Source organism: Palaemon carinicauda, chromosome 19 (genome assembly GCF_036898095.1).
Source record: "Palaemon carinicauda isolate YSFRI2023 chromosome 19, ASM3689809v2, whole genome shotgun sequence".
Classification (NCBI taxonomy): domain Eukaryota; kingdom Metazoa; phylum Arthropoda; class Malacostraca; order Decapoda; family Palaemonidae; genus Palaemon; species Palaemon carinicauda.
This window is the reverse complement of record NC_090743.1, coordinates 110,734,796-110,761,855: the sequence shown is the minus strand read 5'-3', so window position 1 is coordinate 110,761,855 and position 27,060 is coordinate 110,734,796. Positions and strand designations below refer to the sequence as shown.

Below are 27,060 nucleotides of genomic sequence, written 5' to 3'. Positions count from 1 at the left end.
AGCTTGCTTAAACCCCCCCCCCCCCCCCTCACACATACTAGTGAGTGCTTCACTTTGCTTAGAGGTAGGACTTATCCCGGGGGACAGGGCTGGCGGGCAAATATGTGTAAATAGCTAAGGTTTGTATAGTTAAGAAAAATACAAATTATCTACGAATTTGTCATTTGTTCTGTAACTGAAATACAAACCACGCTATTTACATGGGGTGACTCAACCCTTAGGAAGGGTGGTAAGTCCCGGCCATACTGGCTTTTGGCTTTGCCCGGGGACTCAATATTTGAGTGTGTAAGTACTCAAGGAATAAGGAGTCCCTGCGCCTCGCTAGCATTGCTGTGAAACTGCTGCGGCCTACATAAGCTGTGTGTGAAGGTGAAGAGCGTGACTCGTCATAGGAATTTGACCTAGAGTTCTTCAGGTGGAATTCTAGGCTAGGACTCTCCCAATACCACCTCATCAGGGTATGGGGACATGATAGTATTACTCTTAATACTAGGAACACAAGGAAGCATGGTTTACCTGCAGTGGTTTGAGGTCAGCTATGCAAAGAACCCAGGATGCTGCTTTCTCCAAGGAAGGAGCAGATGAAGAAAAGAATAAGGGCCAGACAAATCTTTTCATTCACGCAGACTAAGACCAGGTAACAATGCCCTCAACCCTCTGCTACCTGTCCATTAAGGAGCCTGAGGTTAGACCAGCTATTGTGTATCCAACACAGGGCCGATAGAGAACGTATCGAGCCTCCTGTGTGTCACGTTTTGCAGGTAGTGGGCTGTGAAGGTCATCTGACGCTTCCACCCCTGTTTGTAGAACCTGCGTCACTAAGAAGCTCTTCTTGAAGGTCAGGAACTTTGCTGCGCCCCTTACATCGTGCGCTCTAAGGCGACATGACGGAGGAGGGTCAGGATTCAGGGACAGATGGATCACCCTACGAATCCATGCGGAGATTGGTAATCTTGGTGACCCTCCTCTTGTTCTCCCAGTGCTCACAAACAAAGCTTACACTTGGGGACGAATGCAGCCGTTCTTCGAGATATAACCTCAGACTACTTACTGGACACAGTAGGAGATGGTCTGGGTCATCTGTTACAGAACGAAGACTCGAAATCCAGAAAGAGTCGAATCGAGGATCCGGCACTCTCGGATTCTGTGTCTTAGCCACAAACTCAGAGACGATTACAAACGTTACCTCCCCTCATACCCTTGCATGGGTGATGTCATACGAGAGACCATGAAGTTCACTGACTCGCTTGGCCAAGACCAAAGCTAGCAGGAACACCGCCTTTCGAGCTAGGTGTCAATTTGAAGCCTGGCGACATGGTTTGTAGGGAGGCCTCCTAAGAGGCCTGAGGATTCGGACCAATTGCTCTGGAGGAGGTCTCCCTTCTGACTGAGGGCAGGTAAGATCGTATCTTCGTATGAGTAGGGAAAGTTCCAGTGAGGAAGGAATGTCCGCTCCTTTGAGCCTGAAGGCTAGCCTTAAGGCTGAGCGATAGCCTTTCATTGCCGAGACTGAAAGGCGCATTCTTTCCGCAAATAAACAAAGAATATCGCTCTTGCTGGAACAGTGGTATCGAGTGAATAGATACTCCTACGCGATTCCAACCACAAAAATGCTCGCCACTTTGCCTGGTAGGCCACTGTGGATGACCTGCGCAGGTGTCCAAACATCCAGTTCGCAACTTGTTGCGACAATCCTCTCTTAGTGAGGGAATGCTGGATAGTCTTCCAGGCAGTAAGTCAAAGCGAAGCTACGGCTTTGAGGGAGCTGTTGGCATGTGGTTGTTTGCTTGTGTTGCAGAGGGGGTTCTTCCGGAAGTTCCGTTAGGAGTTGAGGAAGGTCTGGAAACCATTCCGCGAGATGCCATAGCATAGCTATCAAGGATCATCGAGCGATTGACCGATATTCTGGTCTTGTGGAGCACCTTCCTCATCAGACAGAACGGGGAAAAAAAGCGCACACGTTGCTGCTGTCCCACCGTTGTTGGAAGGCATCTTGTCAGAGTGCTTTGGGATCTGGGCCTGGGGGTAATACAGCGGGAGCTTGAAGTTCAGCGCTGTAGCGAACCGATCCACAGTCAGATAATCCCACAAAGTCAGGACTTTGTTGGCTACTGGATGATCCAAGGACCACTCGATACTCATTATCTGAGATGCTCTGCTCCGACTGTCGGTTAGCACATTCCCTTTGTCTGGAATGAAGCGAGTCGATAGAGGGATCGAGTGGGCTTCGGGCTATCTCAGTATCTCTACTGAGAGATGGGATAGCCGCTTTGAAAAGGTACCTCCTTGCTTGTAGATGTAAGCCACTACTGTGGTGTTGTCGCTCATAACCCCTCAGAGTGATCCGCTAGATCTTTGTTGGCACTGATGAAGGGCTAGGAAGAGCTGCCTTCATCACTAGCAGATTAATATGGAGGCACTTTTCCGATTCTGACCACAGGTCTGAGGCCCTGTGGTACCGAATGTCAGAAAACAGCCTCCAATTCAGGGAAAGGAACAAGGAGATCTATTCTTTCCCGTAGGATGCCCAGAGACCCCAGCCAGATGACAGGCCACGAAGTTGCCTGTATGGCACACTTCGCTACATTCTCCTGGCCTAGGATCTCAGTAGGAGAATAGGACACGTGTCGGTTGGAAAGTCTCTTTAGAGGGACTCCCCCAGTGAGTTCTTCCACGGAGTGGTGAACCGTAAGGTCCAAACAAAGTCTCCTCTACGATCTCGAAATACCTCCTCTGATGGACTCGAGGAGGAGGGAGGAGCTTGTTATCGGTGCTGGATCTGTTGGAGGAGGCGCGCTCAGAGAGCTGGCCTTCAACCTTGTCTCTGGCACTCTTCTTCCCTTGTGACCAGGGCAAAGCTGCACTGGCCCTAGAGGGTTCTGGGTGCCCTAGACTTGGTCCAAGACCGAGTCCTTACCCTCACTAGGAGGGGCCTCTGGGTTTGGAAACCTGTTGAGGTTCCTCCTGTGGGTCAGAACTTGCCAGCCCGCATGTTCTGACTCTTGGTGTTCTCCTCCTGATGAGCTAGCAGCAAAGTCTCTCGTCCCCAGTGCTCTTCCAGGGGGAATTTGTGGACATTCTCCGAAGGTCTAGCTGGCTCCTGTCTGATCCTTGCCGAAGACTTAGAAACAGTCTTCGAGTCCTTCGGTTCCCTCCTGGGAGGGATACAGGACTCCAGTAATGATGGATGCAGGCTCTTCTCTACCCCTGTGGGAAGACCTCTCAGGAAGAGGCGGAGTTTCCCCCCATGGTGTGATGGGGGAACGGACCGGTTCGTCCGACTCCCCCGAGGATAGGTAATCCTCATCCGCAGTGGAGGGGGAGAAAGTCTGGGGTAAAGAAATAGCCTTGCGCAAGGATTTGCGAGAGGACAGTTTACCCCTTGGAGACGTCACCCTGGAGGGGACTCCCCTCTTCTTCTTCAGGCGGGGAGGGAGCTGCCCCTGATATGTGACAGAGGTTAGCGAGCACAGGCTTCATAGCCTGCATAAGAGCTCTGGCAATGGTCCCAAACCAGGGTTGCTGGCTGACAGTCGAGCTGTCAGACACTCCCTCTGGAGGGAAGGGGATCGTTCGATCCCTTGGAGGAGTTGACAAACAAGGGTTCGCCTGAACGAAGCTGAAACAAAAAGGGGCCTTGGACCTGTCCGGAAGCCTCCCCTCCTCTGGCGAGCGCGCTGTTCTGCGCCTGCTGGGAGGGGAACGGGACGATGACCTGTCCGCCTGAAGCCCCGTAAAATTTTGTGCGTGATCGCGCTTGCGATCGGGGCGCAGATCGAGCTGGTGGTAGCGCGATGATTCCTGGAAGGGATCGTGCGCAGCAGGAATTTTGTGCTCACGAGCGCGCGGGCGCGCAAGGACGCGGGTGTGCGAGATTGATGGCATGAGCATGTAGGAGATGGTGCGGGCGCGTGAGCGCGAGCGCGGGTGCACGTAGGAGATGGTTGAAGGTTGGATGGGCGCAATCAATTGATCGCGTGTGCGCGGGCGCGCAGAAACCTGATGCAACAATGTTGGGCGCGAGTGTGCAGTAGCGCGTTGGCGAGTAGGTGAGCGCTGCGCAGTCTTTACAGGCATCTTACCCTGAGGAGCTCGTCGGTGCGCAGGAGACTTGATACTCCGAGGAGTGGTCACTATGAGAGACCTCTCCCGCGAGTGGGAGAGGTGCCCTTCGTAGAAGAGACTTGGAGACCCCGCAGGCTGAACCACTGGTGAGCGCCTGCGATCTCCCAGGAGAAAAACTCCAACGAAGTGCGCCGCAATCGGATTCGGGCATACAAGTGTGCGCTGTTGCGATGGGTGCGCAACTGGAATATCGCGCGCAACTGGAACATCGTGCGCAACCGGAAAATTGCGCGCAACTGGAAGAGTGCGTACAGGATTGCGCAATTTGGATGGAGAGTCCAGAGGTACCTGGACTGCGCGCTGAATTGTAGAAGCGCGCTGAGGCGTTGGTGAGCGTGTGTGCGCTATATCAGGAAGAAGGGCACGCAAATTAAAGAAATGCTCGCGCGCACGCACGCGGGCGTGCGAGCGGAATGCGCGCGGGAAACCATTGGTGCCCTCGCGTGGAAAAATAGGAGCGCACGTGGACGCCCGGGCGCACGGGAACCCATTGGTGCCCGTACGCGGACGATCGTTGGCGCTCACGCGTGTATGAAGATCATCAGCGCAGGTGTGATCATCGGCGTTTGTGCGCATAAGAAGATCGTCGGCGCTAGCGCGTTTGCGAGTGCGTAAATGCACGCGTGCGCTTGTGCTCTAGGTTGAAGGATCAGCTGACAGGTCGAACAGGAACTGGGATGTGTCCCTAAAAGGAGAGCATCCCCTGAAGAAGACCAAGGCAGGTCTGCTTCAGCACAGAGCCGACGATCAACACTAGAAGTACTGCGCAGGTGAGCGCTGGCGCGCTAAATCAGGAACTGCTGGTGGGCGCTGGCATGCTGTGTGGGGGCGCAGGGGAACCCTGGCGCGTAACAGGAACAGGTGCGCGCAGGTGAGCGCTGAGGCGCTAAGACTGGAATAGCAGCAGCATGAGGGGGCGCAGGTTAAACCTGGAGCTGAAGGATTAGAGGCGCAGTTTACGCTCAAGTCCCTTATGCGCAATGGCAGGTTTAGTCGTGGGCGCTCACAGCGCGTCAGCAGCCAGGAACAGAGACGGCAGGACAGCAGGTCTTGACTAAGGGAACGAGAGACCAAAAGGCCTAACGTAGCCTGAGTTCCGAGACCCTGAAGGGTCAGCGCAACGAGAAACCGAAGTTTCCCTGTCACTAAACACCGAAGTGTTGGAGTGACTAAAGTTACGAGAGCCCAAGGGTTCTGCGTAACTAATGTTATGAGACCCTGCAGGGTCAGGGTAACGAGAAACCGAAGTTTCCCTGTCACTAAACACCGAAGTGTTAGTGACTGAACAGCAAGCTGTTCTAATCAGGAACAATCCTCCGAAGAGGAGTCTCTATGAGTGGCCTCTCTCGCGAACAAGAGAGGAAAACACTTCGCAGAAGAGACAGGTGATGGTGTCCCTAAGGGCCGTTGGATCAGCAAGCTGATCTTATCAGGAACAATCCTCCGGAGAGGAGTTTCTATGAGTGTCCTCTCTCGCGAACGAGAGAGGTGACACTTCGTAGAAGAGACCTATAAGGAGCAATCCTCCGAAGAGGAGTCCTTAAGAGTGGCCTCCTTCGTGAACGTGAGAGGTCACAAAACTGACTTGTAGCTGCTCAGCCCCTTGAGCATAGCTACAGAAGCGACTGCTCAGCCCCAAGAGCATAGTCACATCAGGTTCCATGGGCCGGCCTTGCAACCGCTCAGCCCCTTGAGCATGATTACAAGAGAGGTCGTTCAGCACTAAGAGCATAACCGCCTAAGGACCAGGAAACCCCATACACTGGTAATGGCGCCCCTAAGGGCCATGGGGTCAGCAAGCTGACCTATAAGGAGCCATCCTCCGAAGAGGAGTCCTTATGAGTGGCCTCCCTCGCGAATGAGAGAGGTCACAAGACAGATCCTGCAGCTGCTCAGCCCCTTGAACATAGCTACAGAAGCGACCGCTCAGCCCCAAGAGCATAGTCGCTTGAAGTTCCATGGTCCGGCCTTACAACCGCCCAGCCCTTTGAGCATGGTTACAAGGGCGGTCGCTCAGCCCCAAGAGCATAACCGCCTAAGGACCAGGAAAAAGGTAAGAAGGGAAGTTAACTAACTACCCTTGGAGGCGAACCTCCTTATCGTTCTAGGATGAACTGAAGAGCTGACAGTTGTCACGGGAGAACTTCTAAGAGAAGGGATAACGCCCATGACGATGTCCTAGAGAGACGGCAGCGACAGCAGACTCCCCAGGCATAAACAGGACAGCTCTGCTTCGTTGGCACACCAGTCAAACGAAGAAACTGCATAGTTAACTGGGAAAATAAATTTAAATAATTATTTAACAGAAATTCCCCCGGGTGGAACTCCGAAGAGTAACCCCGAGGGAAAGTAAACATAAGAACAAAAGTTAGGTATGCGCCCTCCTCCCCCACTGACACTCGCGGGAGAAGGGGGAGGGCGGAGAACTTTAACAAAAACAGAATTATAACAACTATAATTATGTAACTGACTTTGAATGCTCCCAAAGTAAGAATCACAGACCCCCGAAGGGGAGTGTTCCCAGAAGCTGACCAGTTAAAAACACAATTAGATTCATAAAAAATAATTGAGACAAATAAAACGGAATGGCAACTCAGCCCGCAACGGGAAAGAAGCTTCCGAGTAGTAGTACGTAGTAGTAGTAAGAGGTGAACGACCTTGAGAAGAGAGACCGCCCTCCATGAAGTGCAACCGTGGTGGCCTAGAAGTAGAAAGGCCGCGCACCATTAAGTGAAACGGCGGTGGCCTAGCGCGATGCCGGGTTTCACTCTTCGCTATCGCACACTACACACACCGCACAAACACCGAAAAGAAAACTTACTATATTCTATACACAAAAATATTTATAAACACCAAGAATGTTTATATATATTAAGTATAAGAAAAATAAGAAAAAGACAAAAGCATTAATGGCTGTCAAGCGAAGATGGGAGCAGACACGTCCGCTCGCCATCCGAGCCAAAAGTAAAGTGAAGCACTCACTAGTGTGTGTGAGGGGGGGGGGGGGGGGGGGAAAGAGCAAGTCCCCCCCCCCCCCCCGCTAACTAGTGGTGGGGTCGTAAACCCTCGTTAAAATTCTTATGGCTCGTTATTCAGCTACACCAAAGTAATTACCCCATGTAAATAGCGTGGTTTGTATTTCAGTTACAGAACAAACTGGGAGTTTCTTATTTAGCCATGTGATGAACAGGTTGGTGGCAGGTGATAACCAAAACACAAGAATCTTTTCTATCATGCGGGAGCACTCTGAATTTACAACTTTTCCCTGATAAGTGAGTGTGTTTGCTGGAACATTCCTCTAGCCTGGAATGAACCTAGCTGACAACTCAGTTATTGTCCACTGCCCACTATGCAACCTGATTTGTCAATTCACAAAGACCGTACAAGGCAGTCCCTCCTCTCTTGCTAACTTATGCTGTGAACGTAGCGTTCTCGCACATCAACACAACTGAATGCCTTATCAACCGGTTGATATGCAGGTGATTTTCTTCTGGGAACTACAACCCTGAAATGATCTGATTCCTCCTTGGATATATCTGAGAACAGAAGCATCTCAGGAGGTGGGGAGTTGAGTGGTACTACCCTGGTGAGGGCTTCCTTCTTCACCCTTAGGAAATATCATCCTGAACCTCTTGCTCAACTAGAACAAAATGGGAAGGGAAACTGCTAGCTGCCAACCAGTGACTCATCAGACACCACTGAAGCAACTGCTGGTGGAGATGCCTGTGATGAAACTTTTCTTTGAGGAAGGATATTCCAGAAGAAATTGCTACATCTGAGCCTGAGCCTGCGTTCACGCTTAAACAGGAACGGAGCGCCATCCCTCTGAGCTTTCTAATGCGAATGTGTGGTGGAAAGACTCTCACTGCTGTTCTGTGTCTATCAGTCTACCCAAGTACTTCATCATCAACTTTTCCCAATTTATTACGATCCCCTGATTGCAACAAAAAAATAGTAGTCGGTCTCGATTCGGAAACAACCACTAATCAGAAGAAGCCAGGATCACCCAGTCATCTAAATACCTCAAAAGACGAATCCCGTTTGAGCAGGCCCAAATTGAGTCACTATCACTGGCACTGGCCTTGAGAAAGACATCACAGGAATTGGAGACATGGGGACAGATATCACTATGTGAGCCACAGGGCCAGGGTCACAGGAACCATGGCGAGTACTTTTTTGGACCTGTAAATAACTACCTTGTTATCAAATTTAATACAGAAATCATTCCCTATTTTAAAGGACAAAAGGTTTACATACTTGAAGGAACAAATACATTAAATACATAGTCATTAATACACAGAAGGGAGAAGTTTTAGAGAAATTCAGAAGAGCGATACTGTATGTTCTGTATACAAAAGAGAACTAATTTGCAAATATAGAATGGAAGTGAGCCCTATAAAGAGAAGTCCCAGTGAATACCTTATATGAATGTACTGAGTTGATGTAATTTCGTAAAAAAAAAATCTTGGGGTAACATTTGAAGCTATTTTGGGCAGAACAAATGTCATAAATATCCACTGAACTGTATTTTACTTACCTGAATGATACATACAGTTGCTTCACATACATTCATAATATGATGTTGGGATATTTCTCTCTGATGGTGGCAAAAGTAGCGTTTCAAGAAAATACCAGTCCACTGAAATAAGGCCATCCATCCTAGAAATGACCCTACCACCACTCCAGATTTTGTGATCCAGTTCAGCATTGTTCTTGATATTTATTGGGTGATCTACATCCTGAAAGATGAATAAAAGGAAAACATATTCAAGAACTAATGATGTCTCAAATCTTTTTTAATTGGAAAAATATTAAAGCCTCTAATGAAATATGATATTTTCATAATAAAATAAATTTTTGAACATACTTACCCGCTGGTTATATATAATAGCTTTTATTCTTCTGTCCGGCAGAAATTCAAAACTCGCCACAATTGCACAGATATGCCAGGTATACACTAGCGCCACAACAGAGTTAGGTCGAACTATCCCTCCTAGTATCAGATTTTCCATGCCCATAGGTCTCTAGAGGGGAGGAAGGGGGGGATTTTAAGTTATATAACCAGTGGGTAAGTATGTTCAAAAATTTATTTTATTATGAAAATATCATTTTTAAACATTTAAACTTACCCGCTGGTTATATATAATAGCTGATTGACACCCTTGGTGACCCTTGGTGGCGGGTCAGAGACAGTAACATTAATGGAATTTCACTTAAGAGTTTAAAACAAAACTTAGCTTGAGGGTTTGTACCTATTAAGGAAGCTGACTTCAATGGTTCTCTGCATTAAAAAGTCTGCTGTCCTTTGAGAACCAGCGACCCACCCAGGGGGCTGAAGAACTCTAGGAGCTGTCAAACGGTGAATATCCTATATGTTGACAGGACCTCAACTAATACCCTTGCTCCAGACGCTCTCAAGGAACAAATGACTACCTGACTAAGTAAATGATTGCGGAAGATTGTCTAACAATTTCCTCCAATCATAAAAATACATACAAGTTCCAAGAGGGGAAAAGGGTACTAGGGATTAAGGGAGTGTAGTGGTAGATCCTTCACCTACTACTGCATTCGTTGCTATGAATGGACCCAAAGTGTAGCAGTCCTCATAAAGAGTCTGGACACATTTTAAATAATGTGATGCGAATACAGATTTACTTCTCCAAAACGTATCCAATATACTTTGCAGAGAACAATTTTGTTTAAAAGCCACAGAAGTTGCCACAGCTCTAACTTCATGAGTCTTAACTTTTAGGAGCTTAAGATCTGCCTCAACACAGTGTGTGAACTTCTTTAATTAAAAGTCTTATGAAATATGATAAGGCATTTTTAGACATGGGTAAAGCAAGCTTCTTGACTGCACACCAAAGAGCTTCTGAACTGCCTCTTAAACCTTTAGTCCTGTCTAAATAAGGGATTTTGACCTAGGAAAAATCTATTTCTGGGCGAGGGACCTGTGCCGCCCAGTGAATAAGCTCCTATTAGCACTTATTCTTAGGTAATTTACTGCTAAATATACCAGAGAAAAAATGTAAAGGAGTGCTAGGTTAACTAGCTCGCTCACCTATTGGTGTCGGTATAGAATTGGGCGTATAATCCAGAGGTCCCGCACTATTTAGATTCATCCACGACAAAGACCCCAATAGAGGAGAGCCGTTCAACCTCACTCGGCACCACCAACTCTGCATCCGCTCAGAACCCAACTCCTTAGCACCCAAAGTTTGGGGACTCCAAGGGAGAGGAGCTGGGAGGGTTCACTGGGCGGCACAGGTCCCTCGCCCAGAAATAGATTTTTCCTACGTCAAAATCCCTTTTCTGGGCTTGAACCTGTGCCGGCCAGTGAATATATACAAGAGAAATGTCACCAAACTTGCAAAATAAAGGAAAAACATAAACATAAGGAAAATACAAGTTACTTTAATCAGAGATGAGTGCCAAAAACAGCTATAAGGGTATCTTAAAAAGAACATAAATCCACTTGGTAGAACAATTGACAAAAAAAGGTAAGGTATAATAATGCCGTGAGTGATGATATATACAGATACTCAGGAGTCAAAAATTTACAAATATAGTAATAGTAATCAGGTGCGAAACCAACGAATACAAATAGGGTATAAATGAGGCAGGTAAGGGGGAGAGATAAAATAACAAGGAATTAATATGTGAGTTACCTGGGGGTAACTACACTCCCTGCAGCTACTGTAGGAAATTTAAGGGCTTCCAAATGTTTAAGGTAGTGTTTCTTGAACACTGACGGTGATTTCCACCCTGTATACCTGGAAAGATCCGTAAAATTCATGTGGTGAAAAAAGTTCACCGAAGTAGCGACCGCTCTGATATCATGTGCAAGAGGAAAAGAGTCAGGGTTAGCTTGTTTAATAAAATACAAAATCTGTTGCCTGATCCCTTTAATGGTAATGGTACCGCCTTGTTCTCTAACGAATAGAGGCCCGGAGGAGTTAGAGGAGGTCCGGGATAAATAAGACTTAAGAGTAGTAACAGGGCACAGAGACGGATCTTGCGTGAGGGGAACAATTTTCCAGGAGGACCATCTGTTCTGAGGGTCTTCGTTCTTAGCTAAAAAGAATTTGTTAGGTGAAAGAAGGACCTCTCCCGAAGGAAGGAACTCAATATGACCCGGGTCTCTTGATAAAGCTGCCAGTTCAGAAATTCTTGCCCCGGAGGCCAAACTCACCAGGAAAAGTGTTTTCCTGAGAAGGGGAATGTAATCACAAGAACTGTTAATGGTATCAGAAGCCAATTTGAGTACATCATTCAGGAACCAGGTAACCGGGGTAGGACGAGTAACCGGTTTCAGTCTGGTACAGGCTTTCGGAATTGAAGCTAACAAAGAGTCGGTTAAGTCTATGTTAAAACCCACTAGGAAGATCTTTTTCAAGGCAGATTTAATAGTGGTGATAGTATTGGCTGCCAGACCTGATTCTAATAAAGTTCTAAAGAAAGTGACTGTAAGGTTCAAGTTCATACAGTGTACGTCTGAGTCTATCAAAAATTTAGCCAACTTTTTAAACGCAGAATCATATTGGCGGATGGTGGAATCCCGTTTATCTGATTCTAGGAACAGGGTGTTTTGAGGATCGATATTGGCACCATGCATGGCCGCAAACTTCATGAAGTCCATAAAGTTAGGACGCTCTGAATGTTTGAGAAAGCGTACACAACGCGTGTTTGTACTGAGACAGAACCGGATTGGGTATCGGGTGAGGATGTAGTCTCAACTCTCGCAGGAGAGGGTACCAATTGCTCTTGGGCCAGTTGGGTGCGACCAAGGCTACTCGTCCCTTGAAGGATCTCAGTTTGTCTAGGACTTTCAGTAAAAGATTCACCGGAGGAAAGAGATAAATCCTTTCCCAGATGTCCCAATTCTGTGACATGGCGTCTGTGGCGTAGGCCTGAGGGTCTAGATTGGGAGCCACATATACTCTCAATTTGTGGTTGGACTCCGTGGCAAAGAGGTCCACTTGGAGACCCGGAACCCGAGAGAGAATCCACCGGAATGACTTTAGATCGAGTGACCATTCCGATTCTAGAGGGGAGGCCCGGGACAAGGCGTCTGCCACTACGTTCCGGACTCCCGCCAGGTGGACAGCTGAAAGATGCCAACGGTTCGAGGTTGCTAGGGAGAATATGGCTACTAGAACATGGTTCAGAGGCCCTGATTTTGATCCGCCTCTGTTGAGGCAGCGGACCACCACTTCGCTGTCGAGAACCAGACGAAGGTGTTGTCTCTTGGGTGGAGCGAGACGTTTCAGGGTTAGAAGAACTGCCATGGCCTCCAGCACATTGATGTGAAATTGGCGGAATAAAGGAGACCAAAGACCTTGAACTTTCCTGAGCTGAGAATAGCTTCCCCAACCTGATAGGGATGCGTCCGTGTGAATGATTAACTTCGGAGGCGGAAATCGAAGGGGAACTGACTTTGACAGATTGTTGGCCCTTGTCCAAGGTAGAAGTCTTTCCCGGAGAATGGGAGGAAGGCGGACTTTCCTGTCCCGGAGCTTCCGGTTCGCCCTCGAACGCCAGACACGATTGATATCTTTCAATTTTGCTTTCAGAAGTAGATCCGTCACTGAAGCAAATTGAAGGGACCCTAGGATCCTCTCTTGGAGTCGTCTGGAACTTACTTTGTCTTTGAGAAAGCGTTTGGTGTTCATTGCAATCTCTAACCTCTTGGGTTTGGGAAGACACAGAGTGTGAGATATAAGATCCCATTGCAGGCCGAGCCATTGGAACTTTGATTTCGGAAGAAGACGGGACTTCTTGAAGTTGATCTGGAAGCCTAGAGATTGAAGATATTGGATGACTCTGTGAGTGGCTTTTAGGCAATTTTGGGAGGTGTCTGACCAAATGAGCCAGTCGTCCAGATAGGCTACTACTTGAATCCCTTGATTTCTGAGTTCCTGAACAGCAACTTCTGCTAACTTTGTGAAAATCCTTGGGGCGATGTTGAGCCCGAAAGGCATCACCTTGAAGGAGTAATTTTTGTTTCCTAGGCGGAAGCCTAGATACGGACGGAAGTGTCTCGCTATCGGGACGTGATAATAGGCGTCTGTAAGATCGATAGAGGTGGTGACGGCCCTACGGGGAAGTAAGGTCCGCACCTGCGAGACGGTAAGCATTCGAAACTTGTCGCATTGAATGGACAAGTTGAGAAGGGATAGTCTAGAATCACTCTTCTCTTGTCCGAATCCTTCTTCGGGACACTGAACAGCCGACCCTGAAACTTCAGGTGTTTCGTTTCTTGTATGGCGTTCTTTTGTAACAGGTCCTAGACAAATTCGACTAGGTCCGGAGTGGAATGCTGATGAAATCTGTTCGGTGGAGGAGGTCCTTGAATCCAACTCCACCCCAGTCCCTTGGAGATGATACTGAAAGCCCAGGGACTGAACCTCCATTTGTTGCGGAAGGCATAAAGCCTCCCCCCTACCCGCTGCACCTCAGTATTGGCTTGAGGAGTTGCCTCCACGTCCGCCTCGGAAGTTCTTTCCCTTGCGAAAGAATCTACCTCTACCTCTGTTCTGGTATGAACCACGGTGGTAGCCTCTACCTCTGTTATAACTCTGGGAAGAGCCTTGAGCCTCATAAGATTGGTTAAAGGCTGGAGAGGTGGTGGAGGCACCGGGAAGCTGGCTCTTAGGGAGCAGAACGGTGACGTAGTCGTCCGATGAAGGAGCCTGAGAGGTGGAAGGCTGTGCAGGAGCAGCAGGAGATGGAGGAAGAGGCTGCCGGAAAACGGACGAACCACTCTGCTGTTGCCGGAACTGAGTGGAGGTATACGGGCGGAGCTTCTTCCTACCCCGGGCTTGGTAACTTGCGGGATCATATTTCCGCTTAGGAGTCAAACCCCAACGGGCTTTAAGGCTCTGATTAACTCTAGTAGCCTCTGCCAAGACTTCCTCCACAAGATCCTCAGGGAAAAGATTTGGACCCCAACAAGAGGACCGGATAAGTTTATTCGGCTCGTGCCTAATAGTCGCCTCAGCCAGGACGTATTTGCAGCACCTACGTTTAGCAAGAGCAAAGTCATATAAATCAAAATATAACGACTGCAAAGTAGCCTTATTGAGAGACTTAAAGATACTCTCAGTATCATAAGTTAAGGCTATCGACTCCGTAGACGTGGCCAAGTTCAAGGTTCGACCAACACGTAGGCGGGAATCATACTCCTGTTTAATAAGGGATTCCGGGAGACGGGGAAGCCGTTCACTAAACATAACTGAAGCACAGTCCGCTGTTAGCTTGCCAGAAGTAAAGGTGGTATGGACATTGTCCCAACACTCATTACCTGAAGGAAGAAGGAGGGAGATCGGATCCACCTCTCGGATGGGAGGCAAGGGCTTCTCCTCCAGAGCATATTGAAAAGCAAGCTCTGCAACCTTATTGACGCATGGAGTCACGGTATTCTTGTCCATTAAGAACATTGTGAAAGAACTTTTATGAGGCGTCAACATGGTATTGGTGCAACCAATATCATTCAGAAACCTAGCCCAAACAGATTGGGCTTGTTCCTTTGGGAAAATGACAGTCTCTTTGGGGACCTTATCCAGCCGAACCAGAGCTTCCTCGGTAAGCCTGGCATAACCATGAAATGGAAATGCGAGACCAGGAGGAAAGAATTCAAAATCCTCTAGTGGACGAGTACCAAGACCTTCCAATGTTAACATCCCGTCTGAGAATGGGGAATGAAGAGCCATGCGCCAAGGGTTATTCTTGGTAAACGGCGGAAGCTTAGAGGCATCCGGGATGAGAGAGCTTTGAACTCGCTCCGGAGCACCCTGCTCTAATGCCCCAAGTCTCTGACCAATGTTAGAGAACATCGTGTCCATCTTGGCCTGCATTTCCGACACAATCTTAGATTGCATCTCCGACACAATGCGAAGCATGGCTGATTCGGAAAGGCCCGGGTTAGGAGCAGAAGTGGCGGATTGTACTCCAGGGTCGTGAGACTTAGAGGAGGAGCCGGAAGCCTTAGATGACGGGTTTGTATTTGACTTGGAACTATGGGAAGCCTTGTGGGGCTTACGAGCTTTTGGCAAAGTTCTAGATATAGACTTATCTTTGGGGGGAACCGGGTGTGATCGGTGAGACGAATCACGGTCCCCAGAAAAACCATGGAAAGAAGAGAGATCAGATGAAGAAGAAAGAGCGGGGCTGAGGATAGGAATCTCAGCGCCGGTAACACCTGCCTCACTTACCACCCTACCTGCATCCGGATCATCCAATAACATAGGTTCCACATCCAAGTTCAAGGAGGCAACATTGTCTTCCAGATCTCCGGGGGCATCCAACGGATCTTGATCCTGGTCTATGAATCCCGCAATAGTGGCATCAATGTCGGCAATGATGGGTGCCGCAACATGCCTAGCCACAGCGGCTGAAGACTTGGCATTAGGGTAGATCATAGCACAGTAGTCTTCAGATAGGACGTAAGGCTGTTTCGATTTCACGTTTCGGGCAAATCCCCCAACCCACACTTTCAGTGTGGCCCGAGCCGCAGTCTTCTGCTCCGGGGATGCCTGAAATAATAGTGGGAATTACAGAAAGGAAGATTCCCGGCGGTCCTTCAAGACCATAGAAATCTTACTAAATAGTGTATGTATACCAAAAAAAGGTAAAATAATTAGAAAGACAACATAGCCAACGGGACTCACCGAATCAGATCCGAGGGTGGTGATGAGGTCAAAACAGACCATACAATTATCAGGGTGCCAGACCACGATGTCTTCCAGCTGAACTCCGCAGAGGGCGTGAGACCTACATACAGTATGGCCACAAGGCTGGTGAAGGACAGCCGCACAGGCCGTCGTCTGACAATGCACCATCTATAAAAAGAATAGTATATGAAAAACTGTAATTCTCTTAAGTAGGGGCGGGTCCGGAGGACCCGGGACTAAACATAAGTCTAACTTAAGACTAGAGCTTAACTGTAATACTCTTAAGTAGGGGCGGGTCCGGAGGACCTGGGCCTAAACATAAGTCTAACTTAAGACTAGAGTATAGCTATCCATTCCGGTCGAGCCGGGATCATAAAGAAGGATGCAACAAAGAATTAAGACACATGGTGTCTGATTTCCCGGAGCGAGGTTAAGCCCCGGACCGGGAAATAAAAGTACATCCATAAACCAATACATATAGGAACTCCGGGATAGTGATCTGTTATATATAATCATAGGAACTGTTATAAATTAAGAGGGGGGCGGAACTGTAGATAAGAACCACCAACAGAACCCGGAGGGTTTCGTATAACATAATAAAAGTGTGATAGGTGAATATAAAATAGGGTGCACTGGGATCCTACTCTGTTGACCGGTGGCCAACCCGTCTAGACAGAGACGAAACCGCCGGGACACCCGGAGGACAAAGTCCATAAACACTGAACTACCCCCTCTAAAAGGAGGGAAGGCAACAGTCCCCAAGGGGAGGGGGGAGAGAATCCTAGCCACCAACCTAGCGAGAGGGGGAGCTTGGGGGAGGATCACGTGATACGGAGCAGCAGGGCTACCAACTGACGATCCCCAAACACTACCAAAACAGATCATACGGAGTAATAGCACAAATATTCATTATAAAAGTAATAGCGTTGAAAAATATATAAATATACACATAAAAAATTAGGGCAAGGCATGCAAAATAATAAATAAATCCCAAAGGACAACAACCTGATGGCTTATATAATAAAAATTGCCGCCCAGTAACGAAGGTCGGCAAGCCATCTACAATACGTAACCTGATATCGGCCCTAAATATGAACCACAAGGGTTCTAAACGCTAAATAATGAATATCCACAGTAAACATATAAAAATTTAAACTAATAATAAAAATAATACACTTAGTAACACCGCGAGTGAAACTAAAAGCTCTCAACAGGAGTACCAACCGTAAGCGGAATCGAGCAAGACCGAGATGATCGAAGAGAATAAACTCCTATAATTTAAATATTAAACGATCTAGATTGCTCAAAACACAGCAAAACATAGCTTGGTACTTAACTTAGACGGTGTTCCTGGGAAACCGATGAAGAAGCCATAATCCAGCGAAAAATAAGGCAAAACACGAGAGCACAAACAAGCGGGTTACCACACAGGCGTGCTAAAAAGGAGTTGTGTTCTGAGCGGATGCAGAGTTGGTGGTGCCGAGTGAGGTTGAACGACTCTCCTCTATTGGGGTCTTTGTCGTGGATGAATCTAAATAGTGCGGGACCTCTGGATTATACGCCCAATTCTATACCGACACCAATAGGTGAGCGAGCTAGTTAACCTAGCACTCCTTTACATTTTTTCTCTGGTATATTTAGCAGTAAATTACCTAAGAATAAGTGCTAATAGGAGCTTATTCACTGGCCGGCACAGGTTCAAGCCCAGAAAGAACCTTAGTGTTCTAACAGGACAAAGAACCTTCTCCAGCTCTTCACCCACCAAATCAGAGAGGTTAGCAATTTCGAAAGAATTTGGCCATGGGTGAGAGGGACGTTCGTTTTTGGCTAGAAAATCAAGCTGCAGGGAACATATAGCTTTCCCATTTCTAAAGCCAATGTTTTTGCTAAAAGCATGAACTTCACTGACCCTTTTAGCTGTTACTAAGCTTACTAAAAATAAAGTCTTTAAAGTAAGATCTTTAAAAGAAGCAGAGTTCAAAGAGACGAATCGGTCACTCATAAGAAATTTTAAAACCATGTCAAAATTCCAGGCTGGTGAATCCTGTTGACGTTTCTTAGAGGTTTCAAAGGATCTAAGGAGATCCTGAAGGTCTCTGTTATTTGAGAAGTCTAAATGTCTATGCCTGAAGACCGCTGCTAACATACTGTACTCCTGTACCCTTTAATGGTTGAGGAGGAGAATTTGTGCCTTCTTCTAAGCTCTAAAAAGAAATCGGCAATTTGAGCTATAGAGGTACTGGATGAAGAAACTGAGTTTGTTTTACAACATTCTCTAAAAATTTCCCACTTAGATTGGTACACCTTGATAGCAGAAGTTCTTCTTGCTCTAGCAATAGCCTTGGCTGCTTCCTTCGAAAATCCTCTAGATCTTGCGAGTTTTTCGATAGTCTGAAGGCAGTCAGACGTAGAGCTGGGAGGTTTAGATGGTTTCTTGCCAAGTGGGGTTGTCTGAGAAGATCTATTCTCAATGGCAAGCTTCTTGGAACATCCACCATCTATTCCAGTACCTCTGTGAACCAACCTCTTGACGTCCAGAAGGGGGCTATTAACGTCAATCTGGTTCCCTCGTGAGACACAAACTTTTGTAGTACTCTGTGCAGCACTTTGAATGGAGGGAAAGCATACACATCTAGGTGTGACCAGTCCATCAGGAACGCGTCTATGTGTGACACTTCGAGATCTGGAACTGGGGAGCAATAATTCTCTAGTCTTTTGGTTTTTGAGGTTACGAACAGATCTATAAGGGGGCTACCCCAAATCCGCCAAAGTTTCTTGCACACATCTAGATGCAGTGTCCACTCTGTGGGGAGAACTTGATTCCTCCTGCTGAGGCTGTCTGCCCTCATATTCTTTTCCCCTTGAATGAATCTTGTCAACAGGGATATCTTTCTTTGTTGGGCCCAAACGAGAAGAGTTTTTGCCAACTCGTAAAGAGACCTCGAATGCATTCCCCCTTGTTTCGCTATGTAGGCCAAAGCTGTGGTATTGTCTGCATTGATTTGTATTACTTTGTTCAGTACTAGTTTCTCGAACCCCTTGAGAGCCAACAGGACTGCTAACAGCTCCTTTTGATTGATGTAGAGACTTAGCTGTTGTTTTGTCCACAGACCCGAAATCTCTGATTTTTCTAGTGTTGCTCCCCACCCCGAGTCCGAGGCGTCGGAAAACATCACAAGGTCTGGGCTCTTCTGTTCCAAAGAGAGACCTTCCTGGAGCCTGATTATGTTGTTCCACCAACGAAGGTACTCTTTTATCGGTTCCGTAAGAGGCTGTCCTCTTTTCTCCAATGGCAAATGAGATGGAACTGAAGGGGTCGTAAATTTAGTTTCCCCAAACATACAAATTGTTCTATTGAAGAGAAGGTTCCCAGGAGAATCATCCACTCCCTCACTGAACAAAACTCCTTCTTTAGAAAGGCACAAAGCCTTAGGAGAGCTAACTGTATTTTTGCAGGTGACGGAAAAACCTGAAAAGTCAGACTGTGAATCTTCATCCCCAAATAAAGGATCTTCTGGGAAGGGATCAATTGAGACTTCTCTAAATTCACCAGAAGTCCTAGCTCCTCTGACATACTCATTGTCAGACGCAAATCCTCCAGACAGCGATTGAGTGAGGGGGCTCTTAGTAGCCAATCGTCCAAGTACAAGGAGGCTTTGATGCCTCTTTGAGTGGAACATGCTTGCCACATTCATCATGATCTTTGTGAAGACTAGAGGGGCGGTGGTGAGGCCAAAGCCTAAGGCCTGAAACTGGAATACTTCCTTCCAGAGGTCTAAGGATAGGACACAACGATATGTCCTCAAAGACGCACCCTCTATTTGAGGGGTGGTGCTTAGCCCGAAACAAAGAACTCAAAATTGGACAACTTCCTCCCATACACGAACCTTCCGGTAGTTTGAAGTTCGGATGGATGGGGAAGTAGAAGTAAGCATCCTGGAGATCTAAAGAGATCATCCATAAGGCCCGAAACTGGAATACTTCCTTCCTGTACACAAACCTTAGGTAACATTTGCAACTCGGGTGAATCGGGACATGAAAATAAGCATCCTGGAGGTCTAATGAGACCATCCAGTCGCCTTTCCTTATTGCCGCAAGAACTGAGCTCTGGGATTCCATAGTAAACTTTGTCTTCTGGACGTAGTTGTTGAGGGCACTTATGTCCAAGACTGGCCTCCATCCTCCCGAGTTCTTGGGAACCAGGAACAATCTGTTGTAGAAGCCTGGTGATTTTAAGTCCCGTACCCTCTCTATCGCCTTCTTGTCTAGCAAGAGAGACATTTGAAGCTGCATGGCCTGCTTCTTTGATTCTTCCTTGTATTTAGGAGAAAGATCCACCGGGTTTGAAATTAATGGGAGTTTCGAGATAAAAGGGATCTTGTATCCATTCTTTAACACTAGGACAGACCATGGGTCCGCTCCCTTTTTCTCCCAGGCCTGCCAAAAATTGCTTAGCCCGGCCCCTACTACTGTCTGAAGGTGAAGGCAGTCAGACTTTGCTCCTGCCTGACCTAGAACCTCTCCTTGTTCTGGGCCTTCTACTATCGGATCTGAAGCTGCCTCTACCGACTGTCCTTCCACGAAAAAACTTCGTTGTTTGAGGGAAGGTAGTATCCTCCTTGAACCCACGGGTGGAGAAAGATGTTGGAAGAACCTTTCTTGCTGATTTAGAGACCAGGTCATGAGTAGCCTTTTGAGTAAGGGCAGCAGCCACCTCCTTTACTAGTTCCTGAGGGAAAAGAGAAGGGAAAAGAGGAGCATACAGCAACTCTGACCTCTGGAACGGAGTGACTCCCATGGAGAGAAAAGAGCACATAGTTTCTCTTTTCTCAACAACTCCGGCTGTGAACAGGGCTGCCAATTCATATTTGAGCCATCTCTTACAGCTTTGTCCATGCAGGACATTATATGGATAAGATTAGGAGTCTCAGGGCCCTTTAAAGCAGAAACTTTCTTTCCCAAGGTACCCAGAGACCAGTCAAGGAAGTTAAAAACTTCAAAAGCTCCATAAATGCCCTTGAGAAGATGGTCATACACAGTTATAGACCATAAAATCTTCGTTCTTGTCATAGCTGAGCGGTGAGAAGAGTCTACTAAACTTGAGAAGTCACCTTGAGCAGAGGCAGGAACTCCCAAGCCTAGGACACCTCCTGTTTCATACCAAATGCTAGACTTGGAGGCTAACTTGGCTGGAGGAAAAGAGAAGTTTGTCTTTCCTGAAACTCTCTTAGACTGCATCCAATTCTCCATTAATTTTAATGCTCTCTTAGAGGAGCGGGAGAGAACCATCTTAGTAAACCTTGACGTTTTTTATAATAATCCCACAATAAACTCCGATGGAGGAGAGCGAGGGGCTATAGGAGTAAAGCTGTCAGGAAATAATTCTGAAAAAATCAACAATCTTCTTGAGATCAACAGAATGTTGTGGTGTTTTATTTCCTTCCTCCTCTAAGGCAATGTCCAATGGCTCATCAAGAGAGGAATGATCATCCTGATCCTCTTCTGAAATAATTCCAGCTGGTGTAACCGCTTCTAGTTCTGAAAGGCGCCGCTCGCGAGCGCAAGTGTGAGCCGCGCGGTGTGCGTGATCGAGTCGTTCAGTTTGTTTGCTTACTTGGCGCTCAATAACATTGCGTTTGACGTCACGTTCATGCGCATGCTGTACTGAATCCAACTGACGTTTGGCGTAATGGTCTGTTTGACATAAGACGTCACGTTCTTTTTGTTCTATGTCACGATTAGCTAGGCGCGCAATGTCACGTTCAGGCGCCTGGCGCGTGACTTCGCGTTCAGCCGCCTGGCGCTCGTCGTCGCACCTGGAATGATGACTTTCGACGTCACACTCACTCACTTGACATTTGCTGTCAAGAGAAATTGAAACTCTATGAGCACTAGCAGTCTTAGTAGAAGCAGTTCTATCACCCTGCTCAACATCGCGTGTAAAGGTCGGCCGCCTGTGCGACATCGTGTGTAAAGGTCGGCCGCCTGTGCGACATCGCGTCACGATCGGAATCATGACGAACCAACGCTTTGCTGACCGCGGGCTGATAAGAATGCACAAATGTTGAGAGCTGCTGCTTCATGTCAAGCAGCATAGACCACTTAGGATCAACTTTAGACGAAACAGGAGTCGAAACTTCCATAGCGAATTCGCCTTCTTCATCACTCACATAACGCTCCACATAATCGGGAGATGAAATCCAGTCTGATGGAAGCGGCGGTGCATGTACCATAACACCAGGCTCAGGAATAAGCTTGGACTCAGTTTGAATTATCCCCTTGTCAATTTCCAACATTTTGTTAGGACGTTTAGGAGAACATTGAGCAGACAATTGAAAACGCTCTGGCGAATCCAAATGGATACAGCCAGGCGCTTGCGGTGATGGATCGCGTCGTTGCGCGCCTTCATACGCCTTTCTTTTAAGGGGTCTGGAAGGCTGACGCTAGACTTTGCCAAGCGTGGCTTCATCCGAGGATGATGATAAAAAACTAACCTCACCTTTCCCATGGCGAGGGTGACCGATCTATTACATCGAAACAACAGGAACGCTCGAAGGTACGTCTTCGCGATTGATGACGCCTCTCGTTCCCTTTCGCCGATCGACTTTACTTCTCCCATGGGTTCGGGAGCTTGCAAGAGGTCCAAGGCTAGGTGAACGACAAGAACGCGCAGACGCACCCTCCACATCACTAAGCACATTAATAGCACCATTAATATTACCACTTTTAAGCAGATTAACATCGGACATAATTTGGTCTCTGTCCGCTGGTAGCGATTCCACCCTCAAACCAAGAGCCTGGATCGCTGTCATCATATCTCTCATTGTAGGCTGAGATTGAACAGAATTAGGTTCAGGATCTACCATTACAGGGGAATTATGTTCAATGACATTAGAAAATGATAAATCCCTTGATCGAGAGGAACTACGTCTGATTCTATCTCTTTCTAATTTACGAGAGAAGCGTTCATAAGCCAACCACTGACTCTCGGATAATTCAAAACATTCTTGACATCTATCTTCAAAAATACAAATTTTACCCCTACATTTAATGTAAATTGTATGGGGATCAACAGAGGCTTTGAGAAGCAGAGTTTCACACCCTTTCACACACTTCCTATCTGAAGGGGAGGGGTCAGCCATTTTGAAATGTAAATAGAGAGATAAAGTCAAGCAGGGGTCAAAAAATAATCCAAATAATCCAATTCAATAGGTATTCAAGAGAATCCGTAAGCGAGTCAAATAAATGCGAAAATCAAAACCAAAAAACAACTGTATCACCAAGAACACAGTTAATTCCAGGTAAACGGCGAGTGAATTTCCAAAGCTGTTGCCAATATGGCGGCAGAAGAAAATCTGAAACTACGAGGGATAGTTCCACCTAACTCCATGGTGGCGCTAGTGTATACCTGGCATATCTATGCGATTGCTGTGAGTTTTTAATTTTTCTGCCGGACAGAAGCATAAAGCTATTATATATAACCAGCGGGTAAGTTTAAATGTTTAAAACAAGATGTTAATGCAATTGGCCTATAATTTGCTGCTAAAAACTTGTCCTTACCGGGTTTTAAAAAGGCTAAAATAATGGCTACTTCCCAAACACTTGGATAACTATGATCATGCCATATTCTATTAAAAATGCTTAAAATAAATAACTTTGTATTAAAAGGTACGTGTTTAATCATTGGATATGGAATTCCATCTGGTCCAGGGGCTGTATCGTTACACGTAGCAAGAGCAGAATCAAATTCTCTTTCAGTAAAAGGAGAACTGTATGACTCTTGCTTTCTTGTTGCGAAGTTTAAAACTTTCTTTTCTTCAATGCTCCTATACTGGTGACCAGGAGCTGCTTCACACTTGCACGATACATTTGAAAAATGGTCAGCCAGGGCATTGCTAACTTTAGTTGCTCCAGTCATATACTAGCCATTTACCCTTAACACTGGTGGTGGGTTTGGGGTGAATTTGCATGCTATCTTTTTTACTTTCCTCCACACAGATGATGTTGGTGTTCTACTGTTAATGGAGGAAACAAATGACATCCAAGACTGGCGTCTAGCTTTTTTCATGGCACGACGTAACTGTGCTCTACATTTCTTGTATATAACTAAATTCTCAGTACGGCGCATGCGCAATCGAGTTAAAGACTTTCTTGTGGCTCTGTGGAGGGCAGTTAGTTCTGATGACCACCAGGGGACTGGTCGTCGTCTGAATATCCCTGTTGTTTTGGGAATGGAATTCACTCCTGCTGTGTGAAGAGTTCCATTAAGTAAATCTATGGCATCATCAACACTTTCAAACTATTCTGCCTTTCCTTCAATTTCACTCAACTCCCGAAATCTATTCCAGTCCGCCTTATCAAGATTCCATCGAGGCGATCTCTGTAAAGGTGGACCATTGTTGGTGTTTATAATGATTGGTGCATGATCACTAGTATGCCAATCATCTAATGTTCTCCAATTAAAATCGAGAAGACAGTTAGAGCTTTCAACTGATAGGTCAATGCAGGACAAGATACCTGTCTGAACATGAAAATGTGTGGGCTCTCCTGTATTAAGGAGCCCGATATCTTCATTCTCCAAAATTGATGATATAATATTACCCCTTGCGTTTGCCAAAACATCACCCCATAAAGGATGTCTACTATTAAGATCTCCTAGTAAGAGAAAAGGTTGTGGGAGTTGTTTAACCACCTCTACTATATTATGATATGAGATGTTATCATTTGGAGGCAAGTTAAGAGAACAGATTATGTATTTTCTCCCTATATCAATCTGTACAAGCACTGCCTCCAGAGGGGTACAGATACACAAAGATATTTGAGGAACATCTCGACAAACGTATATAAGACTTCCCCCATGGCTCCCTGCTCTTTGATCATATGGTGTCCTATAGCCAACATACTCTCGAGGACAAGGAGTATTAGCATCAAGCTTGCTTTCTTGTAGACATACAGTTATAGGGGAGTGCTCACGTATGAGGAGCTTGAGTTCTTCATATTTCGCCCTTAAACCCTGGCAATTTCCTTGCAAAATGGAGGAAAAAACTATATGACATTCGAAGATAATTTGTATTTTTCCTAACCATACAAACCTTAGCTATTTACATTGGGTTTACCTTTTAGCGTAGCTGAAATGGCGAGCCATTGGAATTTAACGAGGGTGTATTACCCCCGCACTAGTTAGCAGGGGGGTAGGGGAGTGGTAGCTAGCTACCCCTCCCCCCCTCACACACCGTTGAATTGCTTCACTTTCACTTAAAGGTAGGACTTGTCTTGGGGGACAGGGCTGGCGGGCAAATATATGTAAATAGCTAAGGTTTGTATGGTTAGGAAAAATACAAATTATCTTAGAATTTGTCATTTGTTCCGTAACCGAAATATAAACCATGCTATTTACATTGGGTGACTTACCCCTTAGGAAGGGTGGAAAGTCCCCAGCCATACTGGCTTTGGCTTTACCCGGGGACTCAGAATCCGAGTGAGTCGTACTCGAGAAAAGGAGTCCCTGCACCTCACAAGTTCCTTACTCCGCAAGGAACCGTGTGGCCTACATAAGCTTGTGTGTGAAGGAAGAAGTGTGACCCGTCCTAGGCAGTTGACCTGGAGTTCCAGAAGGAACTCTGGGTTAGGACGTTCCCAATACCACCTCGTCAGGGTATGGGGGACGCGACAGTATTGACTCAATACTCGGAACACAAGGAAGCATGGTTTACCTGCAGAGGTTTGAGGTCAGCTATGCAGAGACCAGGATGCTGCTTCCCAGTAGAGGGGATGATGAAGAAAGAAGTAAGGGCCAGACATACTTCTTTCGTTCATGCAGACTAAAACCTGATAACAATGCCCTCAACCTTCTGCTACCTGTCCAAAAAGGAGCCTGAGGTTAGACCAGCTGTTGTGTAGCCACCACAGAGCGATAGAAACGTATCGATACTCCTGTGGGTCACGTCCTGCAGGAAGCGGACTGCGAAGGTCATTAGACGCTTCCAGACTCCAGCTTGTAGCACCTGCGTCACAGAGTAGTATTATTCGAAGGCGAGGGACGTTGCGATGTATCCGACATCGTGCTGTAGGGCGACGTGACGGGGGAAGGTCTGGATTCAGGTCGAGATGAATGTCCTTGAGTCCGAGCTGAAGAGGTATACTGGTGACTCTCCCCCGTGTCCTTCTTGTGCTCCCAACCCGGCTGCACGTGAGGACAAACTGCAGCTGTCCCCAAAGATAACCCCTCAATTCCTTTACTGGCAAGAAGGAGAAGGTTTGGGTCATCTGATACAGAATGGTGACTCAAAATCTTGAAGGAGTTGGACCGAAGGGCCGGGACCCCAAGATTCTGAGTCTAGCCAACAACTCAGGAGCGAACCTGAATGTTGCCTTCCCCCATTCCTTAGAAAGGGCGGAGTCGTACGAGACCAAGAAGATTGCTTACACACTGGCCGCGGCCAGAGTGAGCAGGAGACCCAAGACGGAATACGATCAGAGGCCCGACGTAAAGGGTCTTGAGAAGATCTCTTAAGGGACTAAAAAGTCCGAGCCATGCTCCATGTTGGAGGTCTCACTCCGACTAGGGCAGGGACGTTCGCAGCTTCGCATGAGCGAGGAAAGGTCCAGCGGGAAGGAAAAAGTTATTCCTTTCAGCCTGAAGGTCAGGGAAAGGCCGAGCGACAGGCTTCATTGCCGAGAGCGGAAAGGAGTTTCCTCCCGCCGAAAAGCAATAAGTTCGTTATTGCTGGAGAAGAGGCCTCAAGGGAAGAGGTATATCTCCCACGACACCAACCACAGAAGACTCTCCACTTCGCCTGGTAGACACCTGCGGATGACTATCGCAGATGAAGCGACCTCCGCCCGCGACTGTAGCGGGTTGTCTCTTCTTGAGGAGGAGGCGTAGTGTCTCCAGGCATGAAGCCGAAGCGACGCCCCGGCTCATGAAAGATGCTGCAGTGTGGTTGTTTGAGTAGCCTGTGCCGTGAGAGAAGCTCTCCCGGGAGTTCTGTCAGGGGAAGCAGAGGGTCCGGAAACCGTTCTGCGTATAGTCCCAGTGGAGCTCTCAGGGCCATTGAAAGGTTGAGGCCATTGAAAGGTTGACAGACAACCTGGTCTTGTTGAGACCCATTCTCAACAGACAACAAAGGAGGGAAGACGCAGGCGTCGATGTTGTCCCACCATCACCGGAATGCATCTTGCCAAAAGAGTCTTGGGGTCTGAGACTGGGGGGGAAGAACAGCGGAAGCATGAGGTTCCAAGCTGTCGCGATCAGGTCCCCCAG

The 27,060-nt window shown here is 47.1% G+C and overlaps 2 protein-coding genes across 6 annotated transcripts in view; one reads left to right on the top strand and one right to left on the bottom strand.

Annotated features, from left to right (window-relative positions):
- The window catches only part of ArgRS-m (arginyl-tRNA synthetase, mitochondrial), a 644,356-nt gene that overhangs the window by 443,510 nt on the left and 173,786 nt on the right, over window positions 1-27,060 (top strand). The gene's annotated exons all lie outside the window — the stretch shown is intronic.
- Window positions 1-27,060, bottom strand: part of LOC137658731 (TLC domain-containing protein 3A-like) — a 161,966-nt gene that overhangs the window by 119,424 nt on the left and 15,482 nt on the right. For all 5 annotated transcript variants that reach the window (XM_068393743.1, XM_068393740.1, XM_068393744.1 and 2 more), the window contains exon 2: window positions 8,663-8,864. In XM_068393743.1, the coding sequence (XP_068249844.1) occupies window positions 8,663-8,833 (171 nt within the window). In that variant the 5' untranslated portion in view covers window positions 8,834-8,864. The remainder of the gene's footprint in view (window positions 1-8,662; window positions 8,865-27,060) is intronic.